Genomic DNA, 21,774 nt, shown 5'->3' with positions numbered 1-21,774 from the left:
GTAACAGAACCAAGTAAAGCACTCTATCTTAACGATATTTACATTATGATTGGGCAAATGAGTGGAGGAAAAGGAATTGAACCCCCATACATCCACAACTCCTTTCCAAAGCAGTGTTAAATCAGCTGACTTAGAACAGAGAAGAGCAATTGTGAATAGATGATTTTTTTTAGAAACTAGGAACTGATAAAGATCTTCTTTACTAAGAGTGAGTTGGTAATATTTTACCTGTCTAATGTTATGGCCATATTGAATCTTATAATAGTCATGCTTAGGTACTAGTTGCTGACATCAAGGGATGAATGCACAATTCACGAACTGAAACATCCTGTTTTGTCAAGATTTTTATTGTCACTAGCACCTTTGAATCTGCTTCTATCTCTTAGCCGTAAGTTTACTTTTCCTTCAAATATACTGTTCACCAACCGCCTGGATTTAGGTTTTCCTTGCTCCTTCTCTCATTTTTAGTTGAGCTTTTGTTTTTGTTTTTTTGCCTTTTGTTATAGTTTATATCTGTTTTCTCTGATCCTTATTCCTATGCTATAGCTCCACCTTTCCTACATGTGCCTGAACTACTGGTATTTTTTTTTTTTTTTTTTTTTTTTTGCGGTATGTGGGCCTCTCACTGTTGTGGCCTCTCCCGTTGCGGAGCACAGGCTCCGGATGCGCAGGCCCAGCGGCCATGGCTCATGGGCCCAGCCGCTCCGCGGCATATGGGATCCTCCCAGACCGGGGCACGAACCCGTATCCCCTGCATCGGCAGGCGGACTCTCAACCACTGCGCCACCAGGGAGGCCCGGTATTTTTGAATTTCAATATCAACTTGAACTTTAGCAATTGTGTTCCTGTTTCCCAAGCCTTTCTTCTCACTCTGCATGGTAGTTTAGCAATATTAATGCCTCATTGTGAGAAATGGCCTAAAAACTTTCTGGGATACTTATGTACCCACGCAACCATGCCCATATCCTACCCAACTGATATTACTTCCCTGAAGGCAGTGTTTTAGTATTCTCAAACTCACCCTTGTTTGCATTTGGTCATCCTATTGGATGGCTTGCTTAGAAAAGACTGTCAGTGGAGGCTTGAAGAAACACCTTGGCTGATTATAGATGAATAGAGCTTGGAGTAACCAAAAAGAAAGAGGAAAAAAGTATATAATTGTTCATGAAAAGAAGTTAATATTGTCACTGAACATTGTGGAAGAATTTTGACATAATCTTTTAAGGCACAGCTGCATAATGTCCTTGTACCACATTTAGATTCATTAAAGAAATATTTATTGAGCATCTACTATATTCCAGGCATTTTTTTTTTAAGTGTCTGGGATATATGGACAAATAAAGCAAAGATTCCTCCCCTTATAGAGCTTACATTCCAGTAAGGAAAGACAGATTATACACATAATAAAGAGTGAATTGTATGATATGTTTGAAGTCGATAAGTCCTATAGACAATTGGAAAAACAGGACATTAAAAGTAGGTATAAGAATACTCTGCGGGGCTTCCCTGGTGGTGCAGTGGTTAAGAATCTGCCTGCCAATGGAGGGGACACAGGTTTGAGCTCTGGCCCGGGAAGATCCCACATGCCGCACAGCAACTAAGTCCATGAGCCACAACTACTGAGCCTGCGCTCTAGAGCCTGCAAGCCACAACTACTGAGCCCACGTGCCACAACTACTGAAGCCCGCATGCCTAGAGCCCGTGCTCCACAACAGGAGAGGCCACCATGATGAGAAGCCTGTGTACTGCAACAAAGAGTAGCCCCCGCTCAATGCAACTAGAGAAAGCCCACGCACGGAAATGAAGACCCAACGCAGCCAAAAGAAAAAAAAAGAAAAAGAATACTCTGTGGAATCCTTGGCATTGCACAGTATTAAAAAGGCATTCAGGAAAGCTCACCATTGGGAAAATATGATGTGGATGAAGAGGTGAATGAGGTGGAGACTGGACCAAATAATTATTTGGTGAAGAGGGTTCCAGGCAGTGGGAGTATTTTATCAAAAGCTCAAAGACAAGAGTGTGTTGAGAAAGCCAGCATGACTGGAATAGAATGAATAAGCTGGAGATTAGTGAGACAAAGTGGTCCAGAAAATGCAGGCCCTTATAAGGCAATGTAAAGACTTGGGATACATTGCCCATTTTGCTGAAAAGTGACATGACATAGCAAATTTAAAATGATCATTCTGGTGGCTTTCTTGGGACTAGGTTGTAGGAGGGTAAGTGTAGACTTTGGGACACCTGCTGGGGAACCATTAAGGAATGCAGACAAGAGGTGACAACAATTCAAAGCAGGGGAGCAGCAAAGGAGGTGATAAGAAGTTGTAGGCTTCTAGATCTATTACAAAAGATAGGTGGCAGCACTCTGAAGGAGGTCAAAAACAGAAATGTGGACGTCAGTTAAGGGATGTTTGCAATCACACAGAAGTGAGCCACTCACTGTCTAAAATATAGTAATGGCAAGTGGGATAAAGAAAACAGGACAGAGTTAAAAGTTATTAGGAAATTAGAGGACATAGAGAACAGTTTGGCTTAAAGGGACAAGAATGAGGGGAGAATCAGACTGATGTCTGTCCAAATGATGCTAAAATACTCAAATGTCATACAGTTATTTCAACTATCAACTAAAAAAAATATTTCTTGAGCATCTACTACAGACAAAGCAGTATGCAAACACTGGGGATACAGACAAGAATAAGCCTGTTTTCTTGGGGTTTATCATTCAGTGTGACAGGGAAAAGGAAGAGAGACGTTGGAGAAACCTTTGCTGAGGAGGTGATATTTGAACTGACTGGAGAAATCCTCCTAACTCTTAGTCAGACTGAAAGGGAACAGGCAGTGGTGGGGTGTTCCAGGCAGGATCATCGAGGTCCTTGTGTTTCAAGTTAAAGAGTTTTGATTTTTATCTTAAAAACAAAGGGGTGCCATTGACTGCTCATATGGAACAAGACTGCAAATTCAAGTCTCATCACCTCTCCAGGTATTGGTTTGATTATGGGAAAAATAAATAGTTAGGCCTGGGCATCTTTAAGATTCCCTTCCAGTTTTTAAACTCTCTGATTCTTTGGTAATAAACATGAAGCTTTGGAATAAGGTAAACTGCTGATAGGGATAACTCAGAAATTAAAACCAATTTAATGGAAATCTGTGCATCATCAGTTATATTAATGAGTCTGATGACCCTCTTCCCCTCTGTTTTTTTGTAATAGGTGGATACAGTAATGCCCAGTAAGTTCATACAAATTTATAACAAACTTTACTATAACTTTCTCATCATTTTCTTTTTCTCAAGTATGAAAGAGTACCATGTTCACATTTCCTAAGTTCAGCTACCAAATTTTTTATTATGAAAATTAAGACTATATAAAAGCTATTTCAATGAATATATTTCTCATTACATCCTCAGTAAAACAACCTTTGTGGAACTTTTCATTCTGTGAAACCTGATTATTTGATGAGGATTTTAAGTAATATACTTTCACTTGAGGTTTGGTTATAGAGGACATTAGGATACGAGATGACAGACAAACTTATTCACAATTGCTATTACAGATTTTGCTTAAAAATAAACAATTATGCTGTACCCCAAATGTTCCATTTTTTTTAATGCTATAACAGTTTTGTTGATTCAACACATATCCTGAAACCATGAAAGCAGTAAGACAATTGTATTTAGTTCTAAGTTGTGCCTGAGAGAGAGAGAGAGAGAGAAAGAAAGAAAAATGAGAGAAGAGGGGTGGGGAGGGGAGGGAAGAAGAAAGGAAAGAGGAAGAGGGAAAAGAAGAGGAAAAGGAAAAGAAAAAAAAAAAAAAAAAAGAAACTTACTCCCAGTCAGGTTTATATTCCTAAGCACAGACTTAAATTATTAAATGTGTGGTGATAAATTGCCAAATTAAAGGACATCATGAAAGCAGTTTTTAATGCAAATGTACTTCCTTAGAAAAGATTGTGATCTATTTCTTTATATGTGGGATTTTGCTCCAATGAATAACTGCACTTTTAACATAAGCTAAGAAAATCGGGATAAGTTGTTTTGTTTAGTTTTGGTGAGGTATGGGGTGAGGAGAGGTAAGGGGTTTGCAGAATAAGTTAAATTAATTCAGTGCATGAAATATTTAGGGATTCATACTGGAGATTCTGCCATTAAAGGTTTGCTAAGGAGATCAAGGAGCGTTTTGATATTTCATTTCATAACTCTTAGCATCCAAAATCATATTGATTGGATCCCTAGTGGCTTCCTCTTACTGAATCTGAATATCATGGCTCAAAGATGCCTTTATTGTAAGTGATGCTTTCCATTTGATAATACTTATTTGAAACTCCTTTTAGGAAATTTATGATGTTCAAAGAACAAAAAGCATATTAAAATCTTTACTTTTTATTATTTATTGGATCTCTCCCAACACCTTCTCTCAAAATTCTGTTAACATCCTCATTTTAAGTAAATTTCCTCACTGCTTGATTTTTAATTTTTGATGGCAAAAGATTCAAATTTCTATCCAAGTATGATGATGATCCAAGCATCTTAATTGTTATTCTTCATATTCAATTTGTAGATATGATTTATGAGCTTGTGATAATAGCTACTTACAAGCTAATTTAATGGTTTTTAACTTTACTGCATTAGCTTTAGAATATTTGTCTTTAGAATTCATGCCACGATTTCATTTATATTACATTTCTTTTGTATTTTGATTTTCCCTTTCCTGCATTCCAAGTGGTGGAGTCTTAAAATGAATTTAATTTTCCCCTAGGTTCTTAGAAATGTATTTTGAGTTTGAATAAATATTCTTTGAAATAATCATTTCTTTATTTGACTTTAAACAGCCCCCATTCCATCTGTCAAGACTTTAAGGTGTAATATATGATTGATACACATACTCAGATTCATTAAATTAGATACCTAGGTCCATGCATTTTGAAGAAGAGAAACTAACTACAGTGATTATGAAAGGACAGAGTCAAAAAACCATTTTTTTTGAGGAAGGGAAAACATTGTATATAAAAAAATGTGGCCGTCATCTAGCCTGGCATTTTGCCAGGTCAGAACCTTAAGCGTAGTGTTTAAGTAATCTAAGGAATATTGGGGGGTTTTTTAGACTCTTTGATGAATTAAAAAAAAAAAAAAAAAAAGACTGCCCAGGCGATTTTGCATGTGTTTGTGAATATACTTGGTCATGATGGTCTATATCTGTATTTGGGCTTGAAGGACTAATAACTGTATTATCTTCAACCACTTTTTTAAATTAATTTTTTTGGCCACCAACATGAGGCATGTGGGATCTTAGTTCCCCGACCAGGGATGGAACACACGCCCCCGACAGTCGAAGCGGAGTCTTAACAGTTGGACCGCCAGAGAATTCCCTTATCTTTGACTATTTATCCAGCGTCTTGGAACCTCAATTTTCTCATCTGTTTAATGAGGATGATAATAGTATCTACATCACAGGATTCTTTTGAAGATTGATTGTTTAGAACAATGTCTGATTCATAATGAAATCTCAGTTAACATTTGTTTTTGTTGCTCTCAAAATTAATAAAACAACTACAAGAACCTAAATCAGGACGAACCCACAAAATCAAATCAAATTCTTTTGAGTACTTTTACAAGATCTTTGGTTGATGTTTGAGGAGTCAGTCACCTGGTTTCACGTTGTTCACTTTCCAGCATTGGAAAATAATACGGGGAAAAGACTTTATCTTTTGAACATACTATTTTAATAAACAGAATTCTTTTTCCTTTTCTTATTTAAATTAACAATGATTTTCAAAATTTTAATCTAGTTATGGTAAAAGTTATATTAGTATGGGCTCTTATATTAAACATATATCACTGATGTTATTTATCATGAAAATATTCAGGATAACCTGAAAAATGTTAGAAGTTAAAGAAGAGATTCTAAGATTCTTTTACTTTACAAGGAATTACGGGTAAAAATAAATTTTAATAAGATAAAAATGTCATTCTCTTGCTGTAACACCCCATTTAAATTATTAATTTTTATCAAGTGAAAGTATAGAGCAATTAATTTTAGAAAGTTGTAATTATTTCCAGAAGAAATAATATTTAGAATTTCATTAAATTATAGATACCACAAATGATTAAAAGAATATGGTAATTATTAATATTTTATATCAGAATAAAGACATAGAGGAAGAAAAGCATCACATGAAAATCAGTGACAGTTTGGGACAATTAACCACTACTGGCTTCAGGACTTTGAAGCACATACAACATGGAATAGCTCCTCCATCCTCTTTTTCATAACTGTAAGAGTGTTTGTACTATGATTTGTTGAGTTGTTTTGATGAAAATTTTCAAGTAATTGCTTTGGTAACAGAATTCAGTGATGTCACTGTCACAGCTAGATATTAGACTTTACTGCCATATATATTATCCTCCTGCTCTGGGGCACTCTCACCCAATTTACTACTAATTGTTAGGGAATTATGGTATAAATAGCCTCTCTGAAGAGCCGTGTTTTCTTTCTTCTGTTTCTCTTACTCTACTTTCCTTCTCTTAGTGAGTTCAATATTCACGTTGATGAAACTGAAACTTCTTACCTTTTGAGTCTCTAATTTCATTTCTTTCAGGGTTTCAATCCACTCAATGTCTCACTCCTAAGAGAATCTGTCAGCAACTCTGTCTTCCTTAGCTCTTGTTTAATATCAGACATCTAGGTTTGAGTCAATTTTCCCTCTCTCAATTCTTTTTACTTTGCTATGTTACCTGAATTCATTCTTCTTGAGGAAGAGACACAGGTCCCACCCACAATTCTTAATTGTGAGCCACATAAAGGCATGAACACCAGGAGTCAGAGATGGGGGGTTACCCACCCACCCTTTGTTGAATTAATATTTGTTTAATTAGTTTATACCCTGAGTCATACCCACACCCAATAGACTTAAAGCTCTTTGTGGGCAGGAACCATTTCTAGTACAGCTCACTGTACTATTTCTATCTCTTGCTATCTCTTGCTATCAAGGTGTCTCAACTATTTTTGAAGAATTAATGAGGGAAATATAGGAAAACTCTAATAAGCCTGATAAAAGAAAGATAATTTAATTAGTCACATAAATGATAGAAATAGAGTCCCTTATAACAAGCATCAACTCTACTCTAACTTCACACTAATTTCCTTTAAACTATTTTATTTTACCTGAGTCTACTTTTAGCATTTGCTCTTCTACTCAGCTTCCAGGGACTGACCATCTCAGCTTCTATTTACTTATTGGTTTGTTAAGATACTTTCTTTGAACCCCCTCCTTCAACTTCCTTCTGATGACGCTATATCAACCACAGCTTCTCGCTGTGGGTCAGTGTTCCTGCTCACTTACTGGGCAGGATATGGGCTTAACTAGCTATGTTCCTTTATATGATCACTCAAACTCTGTAAGCCTTACTTTTCTCAAATATAAAATGATGGAAACAATACCTACATCAGAGTGTTGCTGCAAAGACTAATAAGATGACATGAAACGATCTTGCCCATTTTCCAGCAAACGTGTTTTTGTCTCTGCCCCTTTTTTTCCTTAGCAGTTCACTATGCAAAAGCTTTGCCCAACCATGCCTTTTGAATAGGATTTCCTGTTGGCATGAGAACAAGCAATCTGATTTGATAGATCACTCTGAAATGTTCTATAGGATTATATAATTTCCATCCAGAAGTGACATAGATGTGGTGGCTAAGGGTGATGGATAGCAAACAATTAGAATCTCCAATGCGGCTGGCCCAGAGGTTAGTCTCCCAGTATCTTTTGTACTAAGCCATTGGATAGCAAAATATAATCTCTTTAGTGAATAAATTCAAAAGAAGCATATTATCATCAAATAATGAGGCAACTCAGAAAAAAATTACAATATCATATTTGTACTTTTTCAGATAAAAAGTTAAAGCACTTTTATGGATTCAGTAAATAAAGCATAAAAAATGATGCCTTGACCTCAGTTATAGAGTCAGGTCCAAGTATTTTTTCCTCTAAAGAAGAAAACTTCTTCCCTCTGTGTATTTACTTGTTCCTTTCATATTTGGGCCATGAACATGCCATCAGTACTTTTAAGCACAAACTATAATTTCCTCCTATGATACCACGTTCATATCTAGGTCTTTGATGGTAACTTTGGATACCATGTATCTAGGTCTTTGATGTTTCTGTCATATATGCCCAGCAATCATAACTCATACTCTTGAATTTTTAATAGCACTCTACAAACAGAAATGACAAATACCTAGTCTTTTTAATGAATACACAAAAATTAAGGAAAAGTTGCTAAATAAGAAAAAAAGTATTGAAGTACTCTCCCAATTTTTATTTTAAACCCGTTGAAAAAAATGGAAAAAACAATTCCCAGTTTTTCATTACCCTGTCTCATAGCCACTGTGTTTGCCTCAGATTTTTAAAAAAGAAAATGCCAAGAGGAAAATTTTGAATCCGTTTCCAAAGAAAGCATTATGTGCAAAAGGGCTTATACATTATTTTTTGATTTGTAACTACAGAAGAAATCATTCTCTTTAACAAACTGTAGTATTTTCTTCTCTTTCAAAAGATAGAAATAACATAAAACAATAGTCAATGTCTCTGTATTAAATGATAGTGAATGAATCTAATTCATTCAGACTAGAACTCCTTTCTTTATTCCTCTTTTTTTACGCAAACATAATCTTAGCCTCAATAGAAAAGATGATACTGAGTTCCCCTCAGTACCCAGCACAGTTCTATGCCTGCTGAAAGAATGGGTTTTCAATAAATATACACCATGATAAATATAAGTACCTCAAATAAACAATTACATTGTACAGTGATTTGTTTTCCCACTCAATTTAACTCATCCATATAACTCAGTTATGTGTTCAGATTAACTAAAGAAAGGTTCTGATTCTGGATATTTAATACAAAAACATATGAGAACTTTGATAAACATACTTTTCATTTTATAATTGATTTCAGTTGTCATCAGAAATTTAATAATTTTTTAGTAAGTTACATAGGTAAATGTCACCAGACCATAAACTTAGGTGGACAAATAATTTTATTTTCTTTGTTTTCATCTATCAACTCATTTGATTCAGGAAATTGTCTTATAACTTTGAGGTATACTTAGTGACTTTTCTCAGTAAATTCAGAATTTAAGCTCTGTCAGTTCAGAGTCCTTTTCTTGTCCTTCTCTCCTTAGGATGGCATCTAAGGCTGCACGATGGGTGACGTACAGAGTGCCCAGACATAGATAAAGGAGAGGCATCTTGTCTACAGCCATCTCCTGGAATCCATTAAAATGTACCTGGGACTCTCTTGGTCATCTGCTCCCATTACTGCTACATCCTCCAAGATGTCTGTGGAGCTACCATGACCCTATGCCCTTTATCCCAAGCTCCAGTGGGGATGCTTTCTCAGTCACTTCAATTTCCTTCTCTGGGGAAACAGGAATTTAAGGATACTCTCTTGGGTCTCTTGGGTTAGTATGATCCTAAATTATAAATGGAGGTGCTATCACAGGCCCTTCTGCTAACCTTTTTTGTATGAAGATTATGGCACCAACCTGGCATGGAGGGATTCTTACAAACCCTTTGGATTGCCTCGTAGGGCTGAGGGAACATGGCTCAGGAATTTCGTATCATTAGATCCTCCCAAACATATCTGGAATTCCCACTGACCTCTCAACCATCCCAATTCCCATCCCCTAGAACTTAACTGGGGGTAGGGAGTACAGCCCAGCTCTGTATTAGGAATATGAATCCAGTCTTTCTATTTCCCTTTCTGAAGCTTCTCATTCCTCAGCACTCACAAATGTAATTTGATTCATGGGTTAGATTTATTATTCTCTTTTCTTTTTGCTATTTACAGCATAAACTTTATGCTAGGCTATTATATGAGACACTTGATAATTAGAATGCCAAAATGTCTATCTACTGCAAGTCAAAAGCCTTGGCTTTTAAAGACTACTGACTCTGCTATAAGTTTCAATAGCTTGTTTTGAACTCAAAGCTAAAAGGAGTATACATCTTTTGGTTCTCTCCACTTAACAAATGACCCTGAAGCAATAAAATTTATTGATTCACTGTGGAGAAGAAAATTTTAGAAAATTATTTGCAAATGATGAGAAAATTTTTAATTAATACCTTCAAAGTTTTTTTTTTACCACCCCAAACATTTTTTTCCAAACAATATTATGTCAGTAGTTGTCCCTGAAGCCATAGATTTTTCAAGTCAAGAGAAATTGTCAATTAATATGTGACTAAAAATATCATACATAGCAGGAGCAGAACCCAAACTGGATCATCAGTTTTCTAATAAGTTTTAGAGCTTTATTCTGGAAAAATCATTTGAAAACTATTCTGAAGTTCAATATTAAGTCTACACCTAGAAATTTAGTAAACTCAATAAAAAAATCAGCAGAATTCGTTTAAAGTCAAACACTATAACACACACAAAAATATAAAAGTTGAAAAGGGAGGTGGTGTGAAATTTGCCCTCATAGTCTTCATATGTGCTGGGCCTTTGAATATGCTATTTGACTATCTGGAACACTTTTTCATTCCTCTTTTGCTGAAATATACTCATTCTTCTGCTCAGCTTCCTCGTCAGAGCCTCCCCTGACCATCACCACACTAGTCAGTTGCCTGAACTCATGCTTCTCCTAACAATCTTTTACCATTCGTCACACATCCACATTACAAACACTCTTCTACAAACACTAAGAGACAAGTCCCTGATCTCATGAGCTTACATTCTAGTTGGGGGAGAAAAATGAAGATAAGCAAGATAATTATCAAGTTCATAAAAGATACTACATGTTCTATTGTATATCTTTATTTTTTGGTTTCTTATCTCTTGCAATCATTCCCTTTCAGGACCCAGAACTCATTCTCATTCACTTTTGATATAATGACTATGTGATATTTTATAATATAAATTTAGCATAATTTATAAAACTAGTCTTTTATTGAAGGAAGTTTAGGTTATTTTCAATCTTGGACTATTACTAAAAGGGATGCAATGGCTATACTTATACATAATTCACTTCATACTTGTAAAAGTTCTACTGGAGAAAAAACTCCCAGAATTAAATTTGCCAGGTCAAAGAATACATGTATTTGTAAATTTTATAGCTGTTACTCATTTGTTTTCTAGAGGGGTGCATCAATAATACATATTCCCATAATAATACATGAACGTTACTTATAAAACATGTTAATACTAAAAGAGTTCTTAATAAAACTTTGGAATTTTTTCTACTCTAAGAGGACAGCAAATGTTATCTCAATGTAGCTTTCATTTGTATTTTTCTTATCATTAGTTAGGTGGAGAGCTCTTTTTAAAAAAATTTTTTTGAGCCATTTTCCTTTTCTATATATGTTGGTCATTTTTGGGGGGGTTGTTATTTTTGCATTATTGATCTCTAGATTTTTTTTTTTTTTCCAATATGCGGGCCTCTCACTGTTGTGGCCTCTCCTATCGCAGAGCACAGGCTCTGGACGCACAGGCTCGGCGGCCATGGCTCACGGGCCCAGCCGCTCGGCGGCATGTGGGATCTTCCCGGACCGAGGCATGAACCCATGTCCCCTGCCATCGGCAGGCGGACTCTCAACCACTGCGCCACCAGGGAAGCCCTATCTCTAGATATTTTTATACTACAAAGATTAACCTCTTGTGACATAAGTTGCAAACATCACTTGACAGAACTTTCTCTTATGACTCATTGGTCTATGGAGATGATTCTATAACTTTTTCAGCTTTATTAATACGATGAATGGTATATTAGTTGATTTGTTAACAGTTCCACACTGTTTTCATTTTGAATTTTTATAATATAGTATTATTTTGTCATAGCTGTTATGTTGTAGCTGTTATGTCAATGTCATAGCTGTTATTTTTTAGGGATTTTTAAAAATTATTTGTTTTTCCAGATGGCATTAGAATCAGCTTGCAAGTAGCAAATGAAAATAAAATCTGTTTGCATATTTTACTGGGGTTATATAAATTTATACATCAATTTGAGGAGAATTGATTTTTTTAAAAAATTTTATTTATTTATTTATTTGTTTGTTTTTGGCTGCGTTGGGTCTTTTTTGCTGCACACAAGACTTTCTCTAGTCGGGGGGTGATGGGGGGCTACTCTTCATTGTGGTGCATGGGCTTTTCATTGCAGTGGCTTCTCTTGTTGTGGAGCACGGGTTCTAGGCACATGGGTTTCAGTAGTTGTGGCTCATTGGCTCAATAGTTGTAGCACACGGGTTTAGTTGCTCCGTGGCACATGGGATCTTACCGGACCAGGGCTCAAACCTGTGTCCCCTGCATTGGCAGGCAGATTCTTAACCACTGCACCACCAGGGAAGTCCTGTCGTTTTTCTTGATGTTGAAAAATTTTCAAGTATTTTTGCTCTTGCTGTTCAGATTCAGAAGTATTTAAATTTTTTTTATGTAGGTCTGGAATATTTCTTATTAATATATCAGCTTGTTGAAACTGTAAACTTCAAATATTTAGGTCTCATATTAATTTTGTACCAGATTACCAAATTAAATTATCTTTTTGTTCATACCAGCTACAAAATTGTTTAATTTGAAAGTAGTGATAATTTACTACCTCTTTTTTCAATTAGTATAACTGTAAAATCTTAGTACTAATGAAAGTAACTTTGGTGTTTCTCCATTATGTCTAAGTTTGACTTGGATGTGAATAAAGAAAAAATTAAAAATTTTAACATTTTGGCCATAATTACATATAAATGCATGCAATATATTTTATGCTAAAATTGGAAACATAGTTTAAATATTGGTATCTCCATTTTATTCTTTTTGAATATACATTCTTTCAAATATGATTTTTATAATGGCTACATAATATTCCATCATATAAAAGTTGTATAATTTATTTTATTATTTCTGTGTTACAAGATATTGTGGTTGCTGTGACACTGTAAATAGTATTGTGTTCATTGTTCTAGCACACACATCATAGTGTACTCCAAATAGTGTAATCCGAATAGTCCTTTGGATAAACTGGAACAAGTAAAAGTACTGGGACAGAAAACTATACAATATTTAATTTATATTTTCAAACTGTACTCCATAAAGGCTTTATTACTTATATATTCATTATTAGACAAAGAGCTTATTTCCTTTTTACTAAATCCTTGATGCAAATAGACATATAAATTTTAAATGACTTTGCCAATTTGGTATGTGAAGCATGGTCTGATCTTCTTGTTTTTTCATATTTTTAATTATTACTGAGATTGAGGGTTCCCCCCCCCCAGAATTCATGGGGCATATGCATTTCTCCTTTTATAAATGCCTTGTCCATGCCTCGTGGCTGTGTAGTTTTGGGGGCACTGCCCTTTCTCTGATGAAAAAACTCTTGGTGAAAACTCTTTTAAATGTGGCAAACAGCTTCCTTCTCCCCATCATTGGTTTTTGTTTTGGTTTTTCATTTGTTTTTTCTTTGTAATACAGAATTTTAAATGTGTCTGAATATATAGATATGTTCCTTTATATTTTCTTTGGTTTTCATAGTTAGAAATTTTTCTTTTAAGAATCATATAAATATATGAACATATTTTCTTCATCTTTGCATTTTTTGGAATGTTACAATTATCACTTATTAAATTGTTGTATGATCTGAGGACTGTTTTTTATATTTTCTGCCATGTTCCATTTATCTCCTTGATGCTTCTTTTAATAGTATTGTGCTCATTCATTTAATGAATTTTGTAATATACTATATAATATAGAGCATATTCACCTTTATACTCTTCTATTTCAAAATTTATTATTTTCACTCATATATTCTATATAAACTTAACAACATTTTGCCAAATCCAAAAACAACATACTTGGAATTTTTAATTTTGGCAGTATTAAAACTAGCAATTTATTTAGGAAGAATTGATTATCAGGAATATTGTATTTCTCTTTCTCAAATTTTATATTTTTCTTTAGATATTTTGTAATTTTTTTCATCTAATAAGCACACACACATACATATGATTTGTCCTATATATATTGTATTTTATATCTGGCTAATTAACATTCTTATTAAAATCTGAAAGTAACAATTTCTTTAGAAAATTATTTTAAATTTTTCAAAAATTATATAGATTATTTTTATGCCATTTCTCTTTAGAGAGCTTACTGCAAGAAAAATACATTATTGTATTAATCACTTTATTTTTGAGCTTTCTTTTCACCTTTGTTTTAATATCTAAAAAAAACAACATTTTTGTTCATTTTAGTTAATTTTAAATAAGAACAAGGTCATTAAGTACAGGTCTCTAGATGATTTAACTTTGCAAAGGTAATACAACTAATAACAAGAACAAATTGATTTTATACTCAATCTCAAGAAGGTTATAAATATTAATTGCCTTATGATATCATATAGTATTTATATGCTTAAGTATTTGATGGCTTGTATCATAAATGATTTTAAAACGCAGGCCCTAGAGTCCTATATTAATTGTGACTATTTTTATAGACCAAAATATCAAATGTTAGTATTTATGTTTTAGCTTAGTGGGATGATTTGGCTTATATTAATTGTGACTATTTTTATAGACCAAAATATCAAATGTTATTATTTATGTTTCAGGTTAGTGGGATGGTTTGGCCATGAATTAAGCACCAGATTTAAGATGGATAACAGTAAGTGTATTCAATTTTACTTCACAAGTCACTTTGTCTTAACTTTATTTCAATTTTCATCTGTCTTTATATGATATGTAATATACATGCCTCATGGAGAGTGCACTTTGAAAATGCCACTGAGAATTCTTAAAATAAGAAATGACATTTCTTCAGTGTAAGACTAAGTGTTCATAGATTTTAGCATGATTTTGAGTCTATCGTTTCATAGGGAAATAAGAAGTGAAATCTAAAGTACTCAGATCTCATCAATATGGAGTACCTAAAACATCAGGCAGGGAAAACAGAAGGAATTGTTGGCTTGAGGTCAGACCCAGAGAGACTTAGGTATCAAACCCACTTTGCTGCTTAATAGTTTTGTGATGTTGCACATATTTATCATTTTGGATTTTTTTGGGTTTTTTCCTCACATATCTAATGTGAATAATAATATTTCAGGGTTTCGTTTGAGGGCAGGACACATTCTAAGCTATAAACCAAGTAGCATACTATTTAATAAATGTTCATTTTTATCCCTCTATTTTCCCAAAATTTCCTTCTTTTGTGGCTTTCACCACATACCAAATACTAACCCTAATGGGTAGAAATGAAAGTACACCATGCTCAGGGAGTTATCAAATTGCCCTATTTCTTTTTCCTGAGTGACTTTATTCTTCCATCACATGGGATACAGAGAACTTCCTAAATGTTGTGAGAATTAAACTTAAACTTGATCCTTCAGCCTCCTTCCAACCCTGAGATATGATTTTGAATATATTCACATTTGCACCAACCAAGATGCAAAGAATAAAGATGGGCTCTTCAGTCATATCAGGAAAGCTGTGTTTCATCTTGGCTGCTGAAATAATGAACTCTGTTATTATGTCAGTTATTTAAATTGTTTGTAGTGGGTTTTCTTATCTGTAAATGAAGGAGCTGGATTAGATCAGGGGTGGACAAAGGTTTTCTATGAAGGGTCAGATTGGAGATATGCTAAGCTTTTGGGGCTATGCTGTTTCTGTGGCACAACTCTGCCATTGTGGTGCTAAAGCAGCCACAAAAATACATAAATGAATGAATGTGGCTACGTTCCAATAAAACTTTATTTACAAAAACAAGTGGTGGGCCAGATTTGACCCACAGGATATAGTTTGACTAGCCTTAATTAGATGCATCTCTAAAGACCCAGAAAATTCTCTCACTCTTAGTCAGTATTAGGTTTTAACTTTATCTCTAACTAGCAGTTTTAACTCTTGGATTTAACTTGCAACTATTCAATCTAATTAATTATAATTAGAATAATGTCTGCTATTAATTTACTTTTTTAATATATCATACTTAGGCAGATCATTTTTTTTAAAGCTTTTTTTTTTTCTTCTTTCCCAAGAGAAGCTACTTGACCTAGTAATCCTAATGTTAAAAGTCACCTTCCTAGGTCATTTCATTTGTATTTCTGCCTTTGGGTGACATTACAATTACAAGCCATTCGAATCTTGATATGGTTTCATAATAGAAAGGCAAAGCATGGAGAAGAACAAGGAATGCTGGCTTGGGGATGAGAGGGCAGAGGATGGGGTGCCGAAAATCTTCTAGATGACATTATGTTTGTCTTGTGTCTAAGGGCTCTAATTTTTGGTAGGCTGCTATGAAGGTGGGGGCAGAGGAGATGGAAGTTTTAAGTGAAGGAGAAATATGCCGGTATTTTAGGTCCATGGCGTTTCTCTTAAATATCTCAGAAATCCCAGAAGGAAAAGTTTTTAAGTCTTAAATTTTTCCTCTCTACTTTACTGTCATAAAAAAATCCATAAAGGATACCTTTTTAGGCAAACATTCTATAAAAATGACACAATATTAATTTTTCAGAACTGCAGTTAATCCCTGGAGTCAATGGATTCCGAATTTCAAATCCTCCCATTCTACTGGTCTGTTCCTTACATGCTAGTTTAGAGGTAAGTGATCTATGCTTCAGCCTTCCCACATCTTTACCTGAGACATGTTGTTTATCTGCTGATTAATCAGCTAGATTAATATGCAATGTGCATAAACAACAGAGGAAGGGCAGGGTTCTCCATTAGGACAGTGACTGTGTGCTAATGTCACTTTTTATTTATATATTCAGCCCCCAACCCAAGGCTTGGCATACTGTTGGCACTTAATAAATGTTCAGTGAAACTTACCTGGGGTGACACATTTTTAGTTCCACTTAGAATTTGTGTGAACCTGAATAAGTTATTTAATCTTCTACTGGTCTCTCTATATACAAAACAAACATGCAAAATTTAAGTCTTGATTAATTCACTCATTCAAACACTTACTTATTAAGAAATTATTGTGTGCTGGACGATGTTGTGATTACTGAGGACTCTGTTTCTTCTAGTTCTGTGAGTCAATGAACTGACAAACTGCCATGTGACAAAACTATAGGAAGACTTTAGGGGGTTGGGGAGAGTATGAATAGTCAGAGTAAACCAAAGATGAGTAAGGTTGTCCCATGAGGTAGGGTGGATTTTCTTTTTCCCCATTGGGGTTTCTATAACATTATAGCCACGTTTAATTTCTACTATTACTGGCTCAATATTTTTATTTAAGCTCATTCATGCTTCTACTTAAAATTAGTCTCACCCTAAATAATAGGGTACTTACCTATATCTATTCATTTTTACACACATATAATGCATATATATATGTCTCCTAACTAATTATTTGGATATTGGATATTCATTAATTTCATATTAAGACTAAATTTATCTAAGTAAATATATATTGTTAATAATTATATCTATATAATAATAGTATTAATACATATATTAAGGCAATATATATTTTATATACATACATTTAAGTAAAATATATTTTAAGTAAATATACATATATGTTTCTAATAGAGATTTTAAATATATAGATATTCAAATAAAATTTTGATTTTATGTTTTTTTTTAAATTGAAAGCCTCCTAAAATCATCTAGTTTAGGAAATTCTACTGTGGCGTATTTTGGCATGAGTGACCGGATAAAGGCTTCCAAAATCTCTTCCAAACTTAAAATTCTAGAATTCTGTGAACATTCACAGTAGTTTCTCATTTTGGCCACTGGACAGCAGCGTCAAGTTCCTCTGTTTTTATACAGCTTCACCACTAGATAGTAGTAATCAACTCATTTCATTTCATCCCAATTTAAAGAGCACATACTCAGTATGACCACTAGATGGAGCTTGTGCTGTTTTCACTTTTGGGCAGGTTTTTTTTTTTTGTAACAAGATTTCGCAGGCAGTGATACATATTTTAAAAAATCTTTTTCAGGGGGGTGATGAAATCTACTCGGCAAATCAAATAATGATATTTGATTTGCTTTCAAAATATCCAACCTGAGGAACACTTCCGTTAAACATTTTTATTTTATTCTATTCTATTTTATTTTATTTTTTTGGCCGCATTGCGTGTTTGTTGCTGCGAGCCGACTTTTCTCTAGTTGCGGCGAGCCAGGGCTACTTTCGATGCAGTGCATGGGCTTCTCATTGTGGTGGCTTCCCTGGTTGCGGAGCACGGGCTCTAGGCATGCGGGCTTCAGTAGTCGCAGCACGTGGGCTCAGTTGTTGCAGTGCATAGGTTCAGTAGTTGTGGCGCGAGGGCTCAGTAGTTGTGGCTTGCGGGCTCTAGAGCGCAGGCTCAGTAGTTGTGGCACACAGGTTTAGCTGCTCTGCAGCAATGTGGGATCTTCCCGGACCAGAGATCGAACCCGTTTCCCTTGCATTGGCAGGCGGATTCTTAACCACTGAGCACCAGGGATGTCCCCCGTTAAACATTTTAAAAGAAGATAACGTTTTGCTTATTTTGAAAGTTTATATCAGGGAGAAGATGAATTATAGTAAGAAAAAACAAGGCACCAAGGAATACCTTAGGAAAAACTAGTACTTAAAGTTTCCTCTGATTTTATCTTTGCAAATGACTTCCTAGCCGTATCTAGAAAATGTCTTTTAGACACTATCACTTTGGTATTCTCTGCAGTGGACTGACTGTTGTTCGGTATTCACCTCTTCTGCCACAGGAAGTCTTATTCCTATTTTCCCTACCAATAGTTTTCTTCCACATTGTATTATAGTCACCTAGACATGGTTTCTATTCTCAGCTGGAATATGAAGACTGATTTATCTTCTCCTTTAATATCCAAACTTAAACTTGAGAAAAAGACACTAAATGCCACAGAAGAGGTATGTACACTGCTCTGGAGCTTCTTATCACTTAAGCGTTTCCTGCATCCTCTTGGAGATATCTTATTAAATCATTCACTGTCGAGGCTATGTTCTAACCAAAATTATCTTTAAGTAATCAAACCTTGTGTTAAAGAAGGTGTTTTCGAAATTCTTGCTTCCTATTATAAATTGCAAAATTCTGAAATTACAAAATAATACGTTTCATTGTTTCCCATTCACTACTTAACTGTTAAAACACTACTTTCTAGATGTTTCTGAGTTTGCCATGTGAGTGTCAGTGAATTAACCGATTCAGTACTTACCTTATTTATTTAAAAGTTACGCATATAGGAGATAGGTAGCTGAAGTTTGAGTAAATGAAAGAAATAAATACATGAATCAAGCTACCTTTCATTGTTATCTCTACTTCCCTTTCGAAAAATATTCTCACACAGTCAAATGCCAACCGAAGAAGAGATTCTATACTTAAGAATCAATGTACATGGATATGATTTCAGATTTGCAATACAGAGAATTTTTAAAAAAGATTAATTATGGCTTTGTTCACAATTAATGTGTATTTGATTGATTGATGGATACCATGGAAAATAGCACCTTATAATTAGTTTCAAAATGTTTCTTCATACTGCTGCCTATTTAATCTTTTGTACAATAATTTTAAAAATACTGTGGATCAAGAGAAAGAGCAATAAGGTAGGAAGCAGGAGGCAAATACTCTATCCCTCACTGGGACACTAAGTGTGACCTTCAACAAGTGACAACTACTCTTGAATTCATTTGCCTCAATTTTTTAATGAAGATGTTTGGACCAGATTACTTCAGAGGTCACCTCAACCTTCTAATTACTAACTTGAACTTAAACAATACTTATATTGTATTTTGCAGAGTCATATTTCTATGTAGCGATTAGGTAGACAATTTTAGACTTTTTCAGTACATAAATACACAATTAAATAAATACCTTAAATATATAAAATTAGAGCATTCAATTAAAATACAGGGCAAGTCAGAAGAAATGTACTCTGTCTTTCCTCAGAGTTATTAGGGAGCCAATTTTAAGAATTTAAGAATTGAAAACATCATGCTATACTTATTTTTCCTATTTAAACATATCTAACTTTTCTAGCTTTGCATTTATTTTAGTAAGCAAGAAAACTCACCCAAATAGTGGAAACTCTGCCAAGAATTCTGTTATAAGCTGAATATTTTCAAACTACACTTTTCATTTTTCCTAATTTAAAAAAAAAATATTCCACAGCACTGAAAGCATGAAAATAATGAGAAGCAAAAAAAAAAAAAAAGAAAAAAAAGAAAAAAGGACATTTATTCTACTTCACTGTTAACTCCTATTATCCCCTCTTGATATTTTTATCTGAGGCCTCAGTAGAGACTTTTACACTCTGAGAAGAACTTAAGACTGCCTCAGAATGCAGCTTCTCTTGTTGTGGTTGTAATGTGGAAATTAGTTTTACATTTAAAAGTTATTTTATTATTAACAAAGAGTCATGATATGTTAAAACTGAGATATCTGTCATGAAAAAAAAAATTGGTTGCTTGCTATCAAATCTGCAAGAGCAAAAAACTTCATTAAAAAAAAAACCTATAAACTTAATATTCCCCAAAGTCTTACTAACCTATGAATACAAATGAAATACCATTAAAAGTACTACTTTATACATTGTCCCCATCTGCATCTTATGGGGCCCAAAGTGGATCCAGAAAGTGTACTAGAATTATTTAAATAATTAAAATGTCCTCAAATTATTATTAATCTCCAAAGAGAAATTTGTAAAGATTCCTGTCACATTTTTTTTTTTTTAATTCCAAACCTGACAGCCAAACCACTGGTGGGCTACACCTTACCTGTCCCTGCTCCTGCCCTCTGTAAGAATGTTGATTCTTGGATCAGGCTCTCTTGATCCAAAACTTGGAGGTGTTCCCTTGAGTCTTCATTGTGCCAAATCTATGGACATTTTGTTTTACACAGGAAATGAAGAGATGCCTCTTACCAAACTCCATGTAACTGGCCTAAAGTAGCATTTTTTTGCACTGAATATGTCAGATGCTTTTTGACATGGACCTCAAAGACCTCAGCTTCTATTTGCAGCTGAACTCTTCCCAGGCTGCAGACACAGTCCATGACGTCTGGTTGGGAAGAGAGGCAGATAGCTTTCTATCCTCTGATTTTCCTTTCTTCCTTCAAGACATTACCTTACATACAACTCTCATCCTCTCCTTCAGCCACATCCACAGCCTCCATGCAATAGGTCAAGAAAATCTATGCCTGAATGGTTGAGTTCTAGTAGAATGCCTGCCCACACATGCCATGTGTATACAGAGAAAAAACTATTTTCATAGACTTCAAAAAGCATAGATATCACCAAATGACCCTATGTTTGCTCAGTGGCATAACATGATACAGAAAAGGGACATTAAGTGGCTTGCCAGTGCATCATTCTCTGTTTGCAGTTATTTCAGTTCTTATATGTAGAATATACTTTTAAACTCTACTTGACCTTAAGAGATAAGCTAGAAAAGCATGTCTGTTCTGACCCCTAATGTTCCAATACCAGTTATTTTGTGCCCTTTTGTCACTCATCTTAATATAAGACACCTCAGGCAGCAACTGGCAGTATTTTCACACCAGTGTTAGAGTTTAGCAGGGGAGAAAATGATGAAAGAAGAAAAAAAGGAAGACCAAATGCTTCAGTAATAATACATGCATTATCTAACATTATTTGCTTTTCTGACAAAACTTAGCATCACTATTTAACTATTTGTTTTCTTACTGTTAAACTGAAGGAGATTTAGGAATTGGTAAAACAAATATAAATAATATTGGTAACATTGCCTTCCACATAAGCGTTTAGCTCTTACTGCACCATTTTGTGGATTAAACAAACTTTATATGGGAATAGAAAAAAAATCTTGATTATGATTGTATAAAAT

The 21,774-nt window shown here is 34.5% G+C and overlaps 1 protein-coding gene across 1 annotated transcript in view; it reads left to right on the top strand.

Moving 5' to 3' along the window:
• KYNU (kynureninase) overlaps window positions 1–21,774 on the top strand; it is a 103,961-nt gene that overhangs the window by 72,455 nt on the left and 9,732 nt on the right. The window contains 2 exon segments of the mRNA XM_081242004.1: window positions 14,585–14,637; window positions 16,480–16,565. Of these exon segments, the coding sequence (XP_081098130.1) occupies window positions 14,585–14,637; window positions 16,480–16,565 (139 nt within the window).

This window comes from Mesoplodon bidens (assembly GCF_964165515.1).
Source record: "Mesoplodon bidens genome assembly, chromosome: 8".
Taxonomy (NCBI): domain Eukaryota; kingdom Metazoa; phylum Chordata; class Mammalia; order Artiodactyla; family Ziphiidae; genus Mesoplodon; species Mesoplodon bidens.
This window is presented reverse-complemented; position numbering and strand designations above follow the sequence as displayed.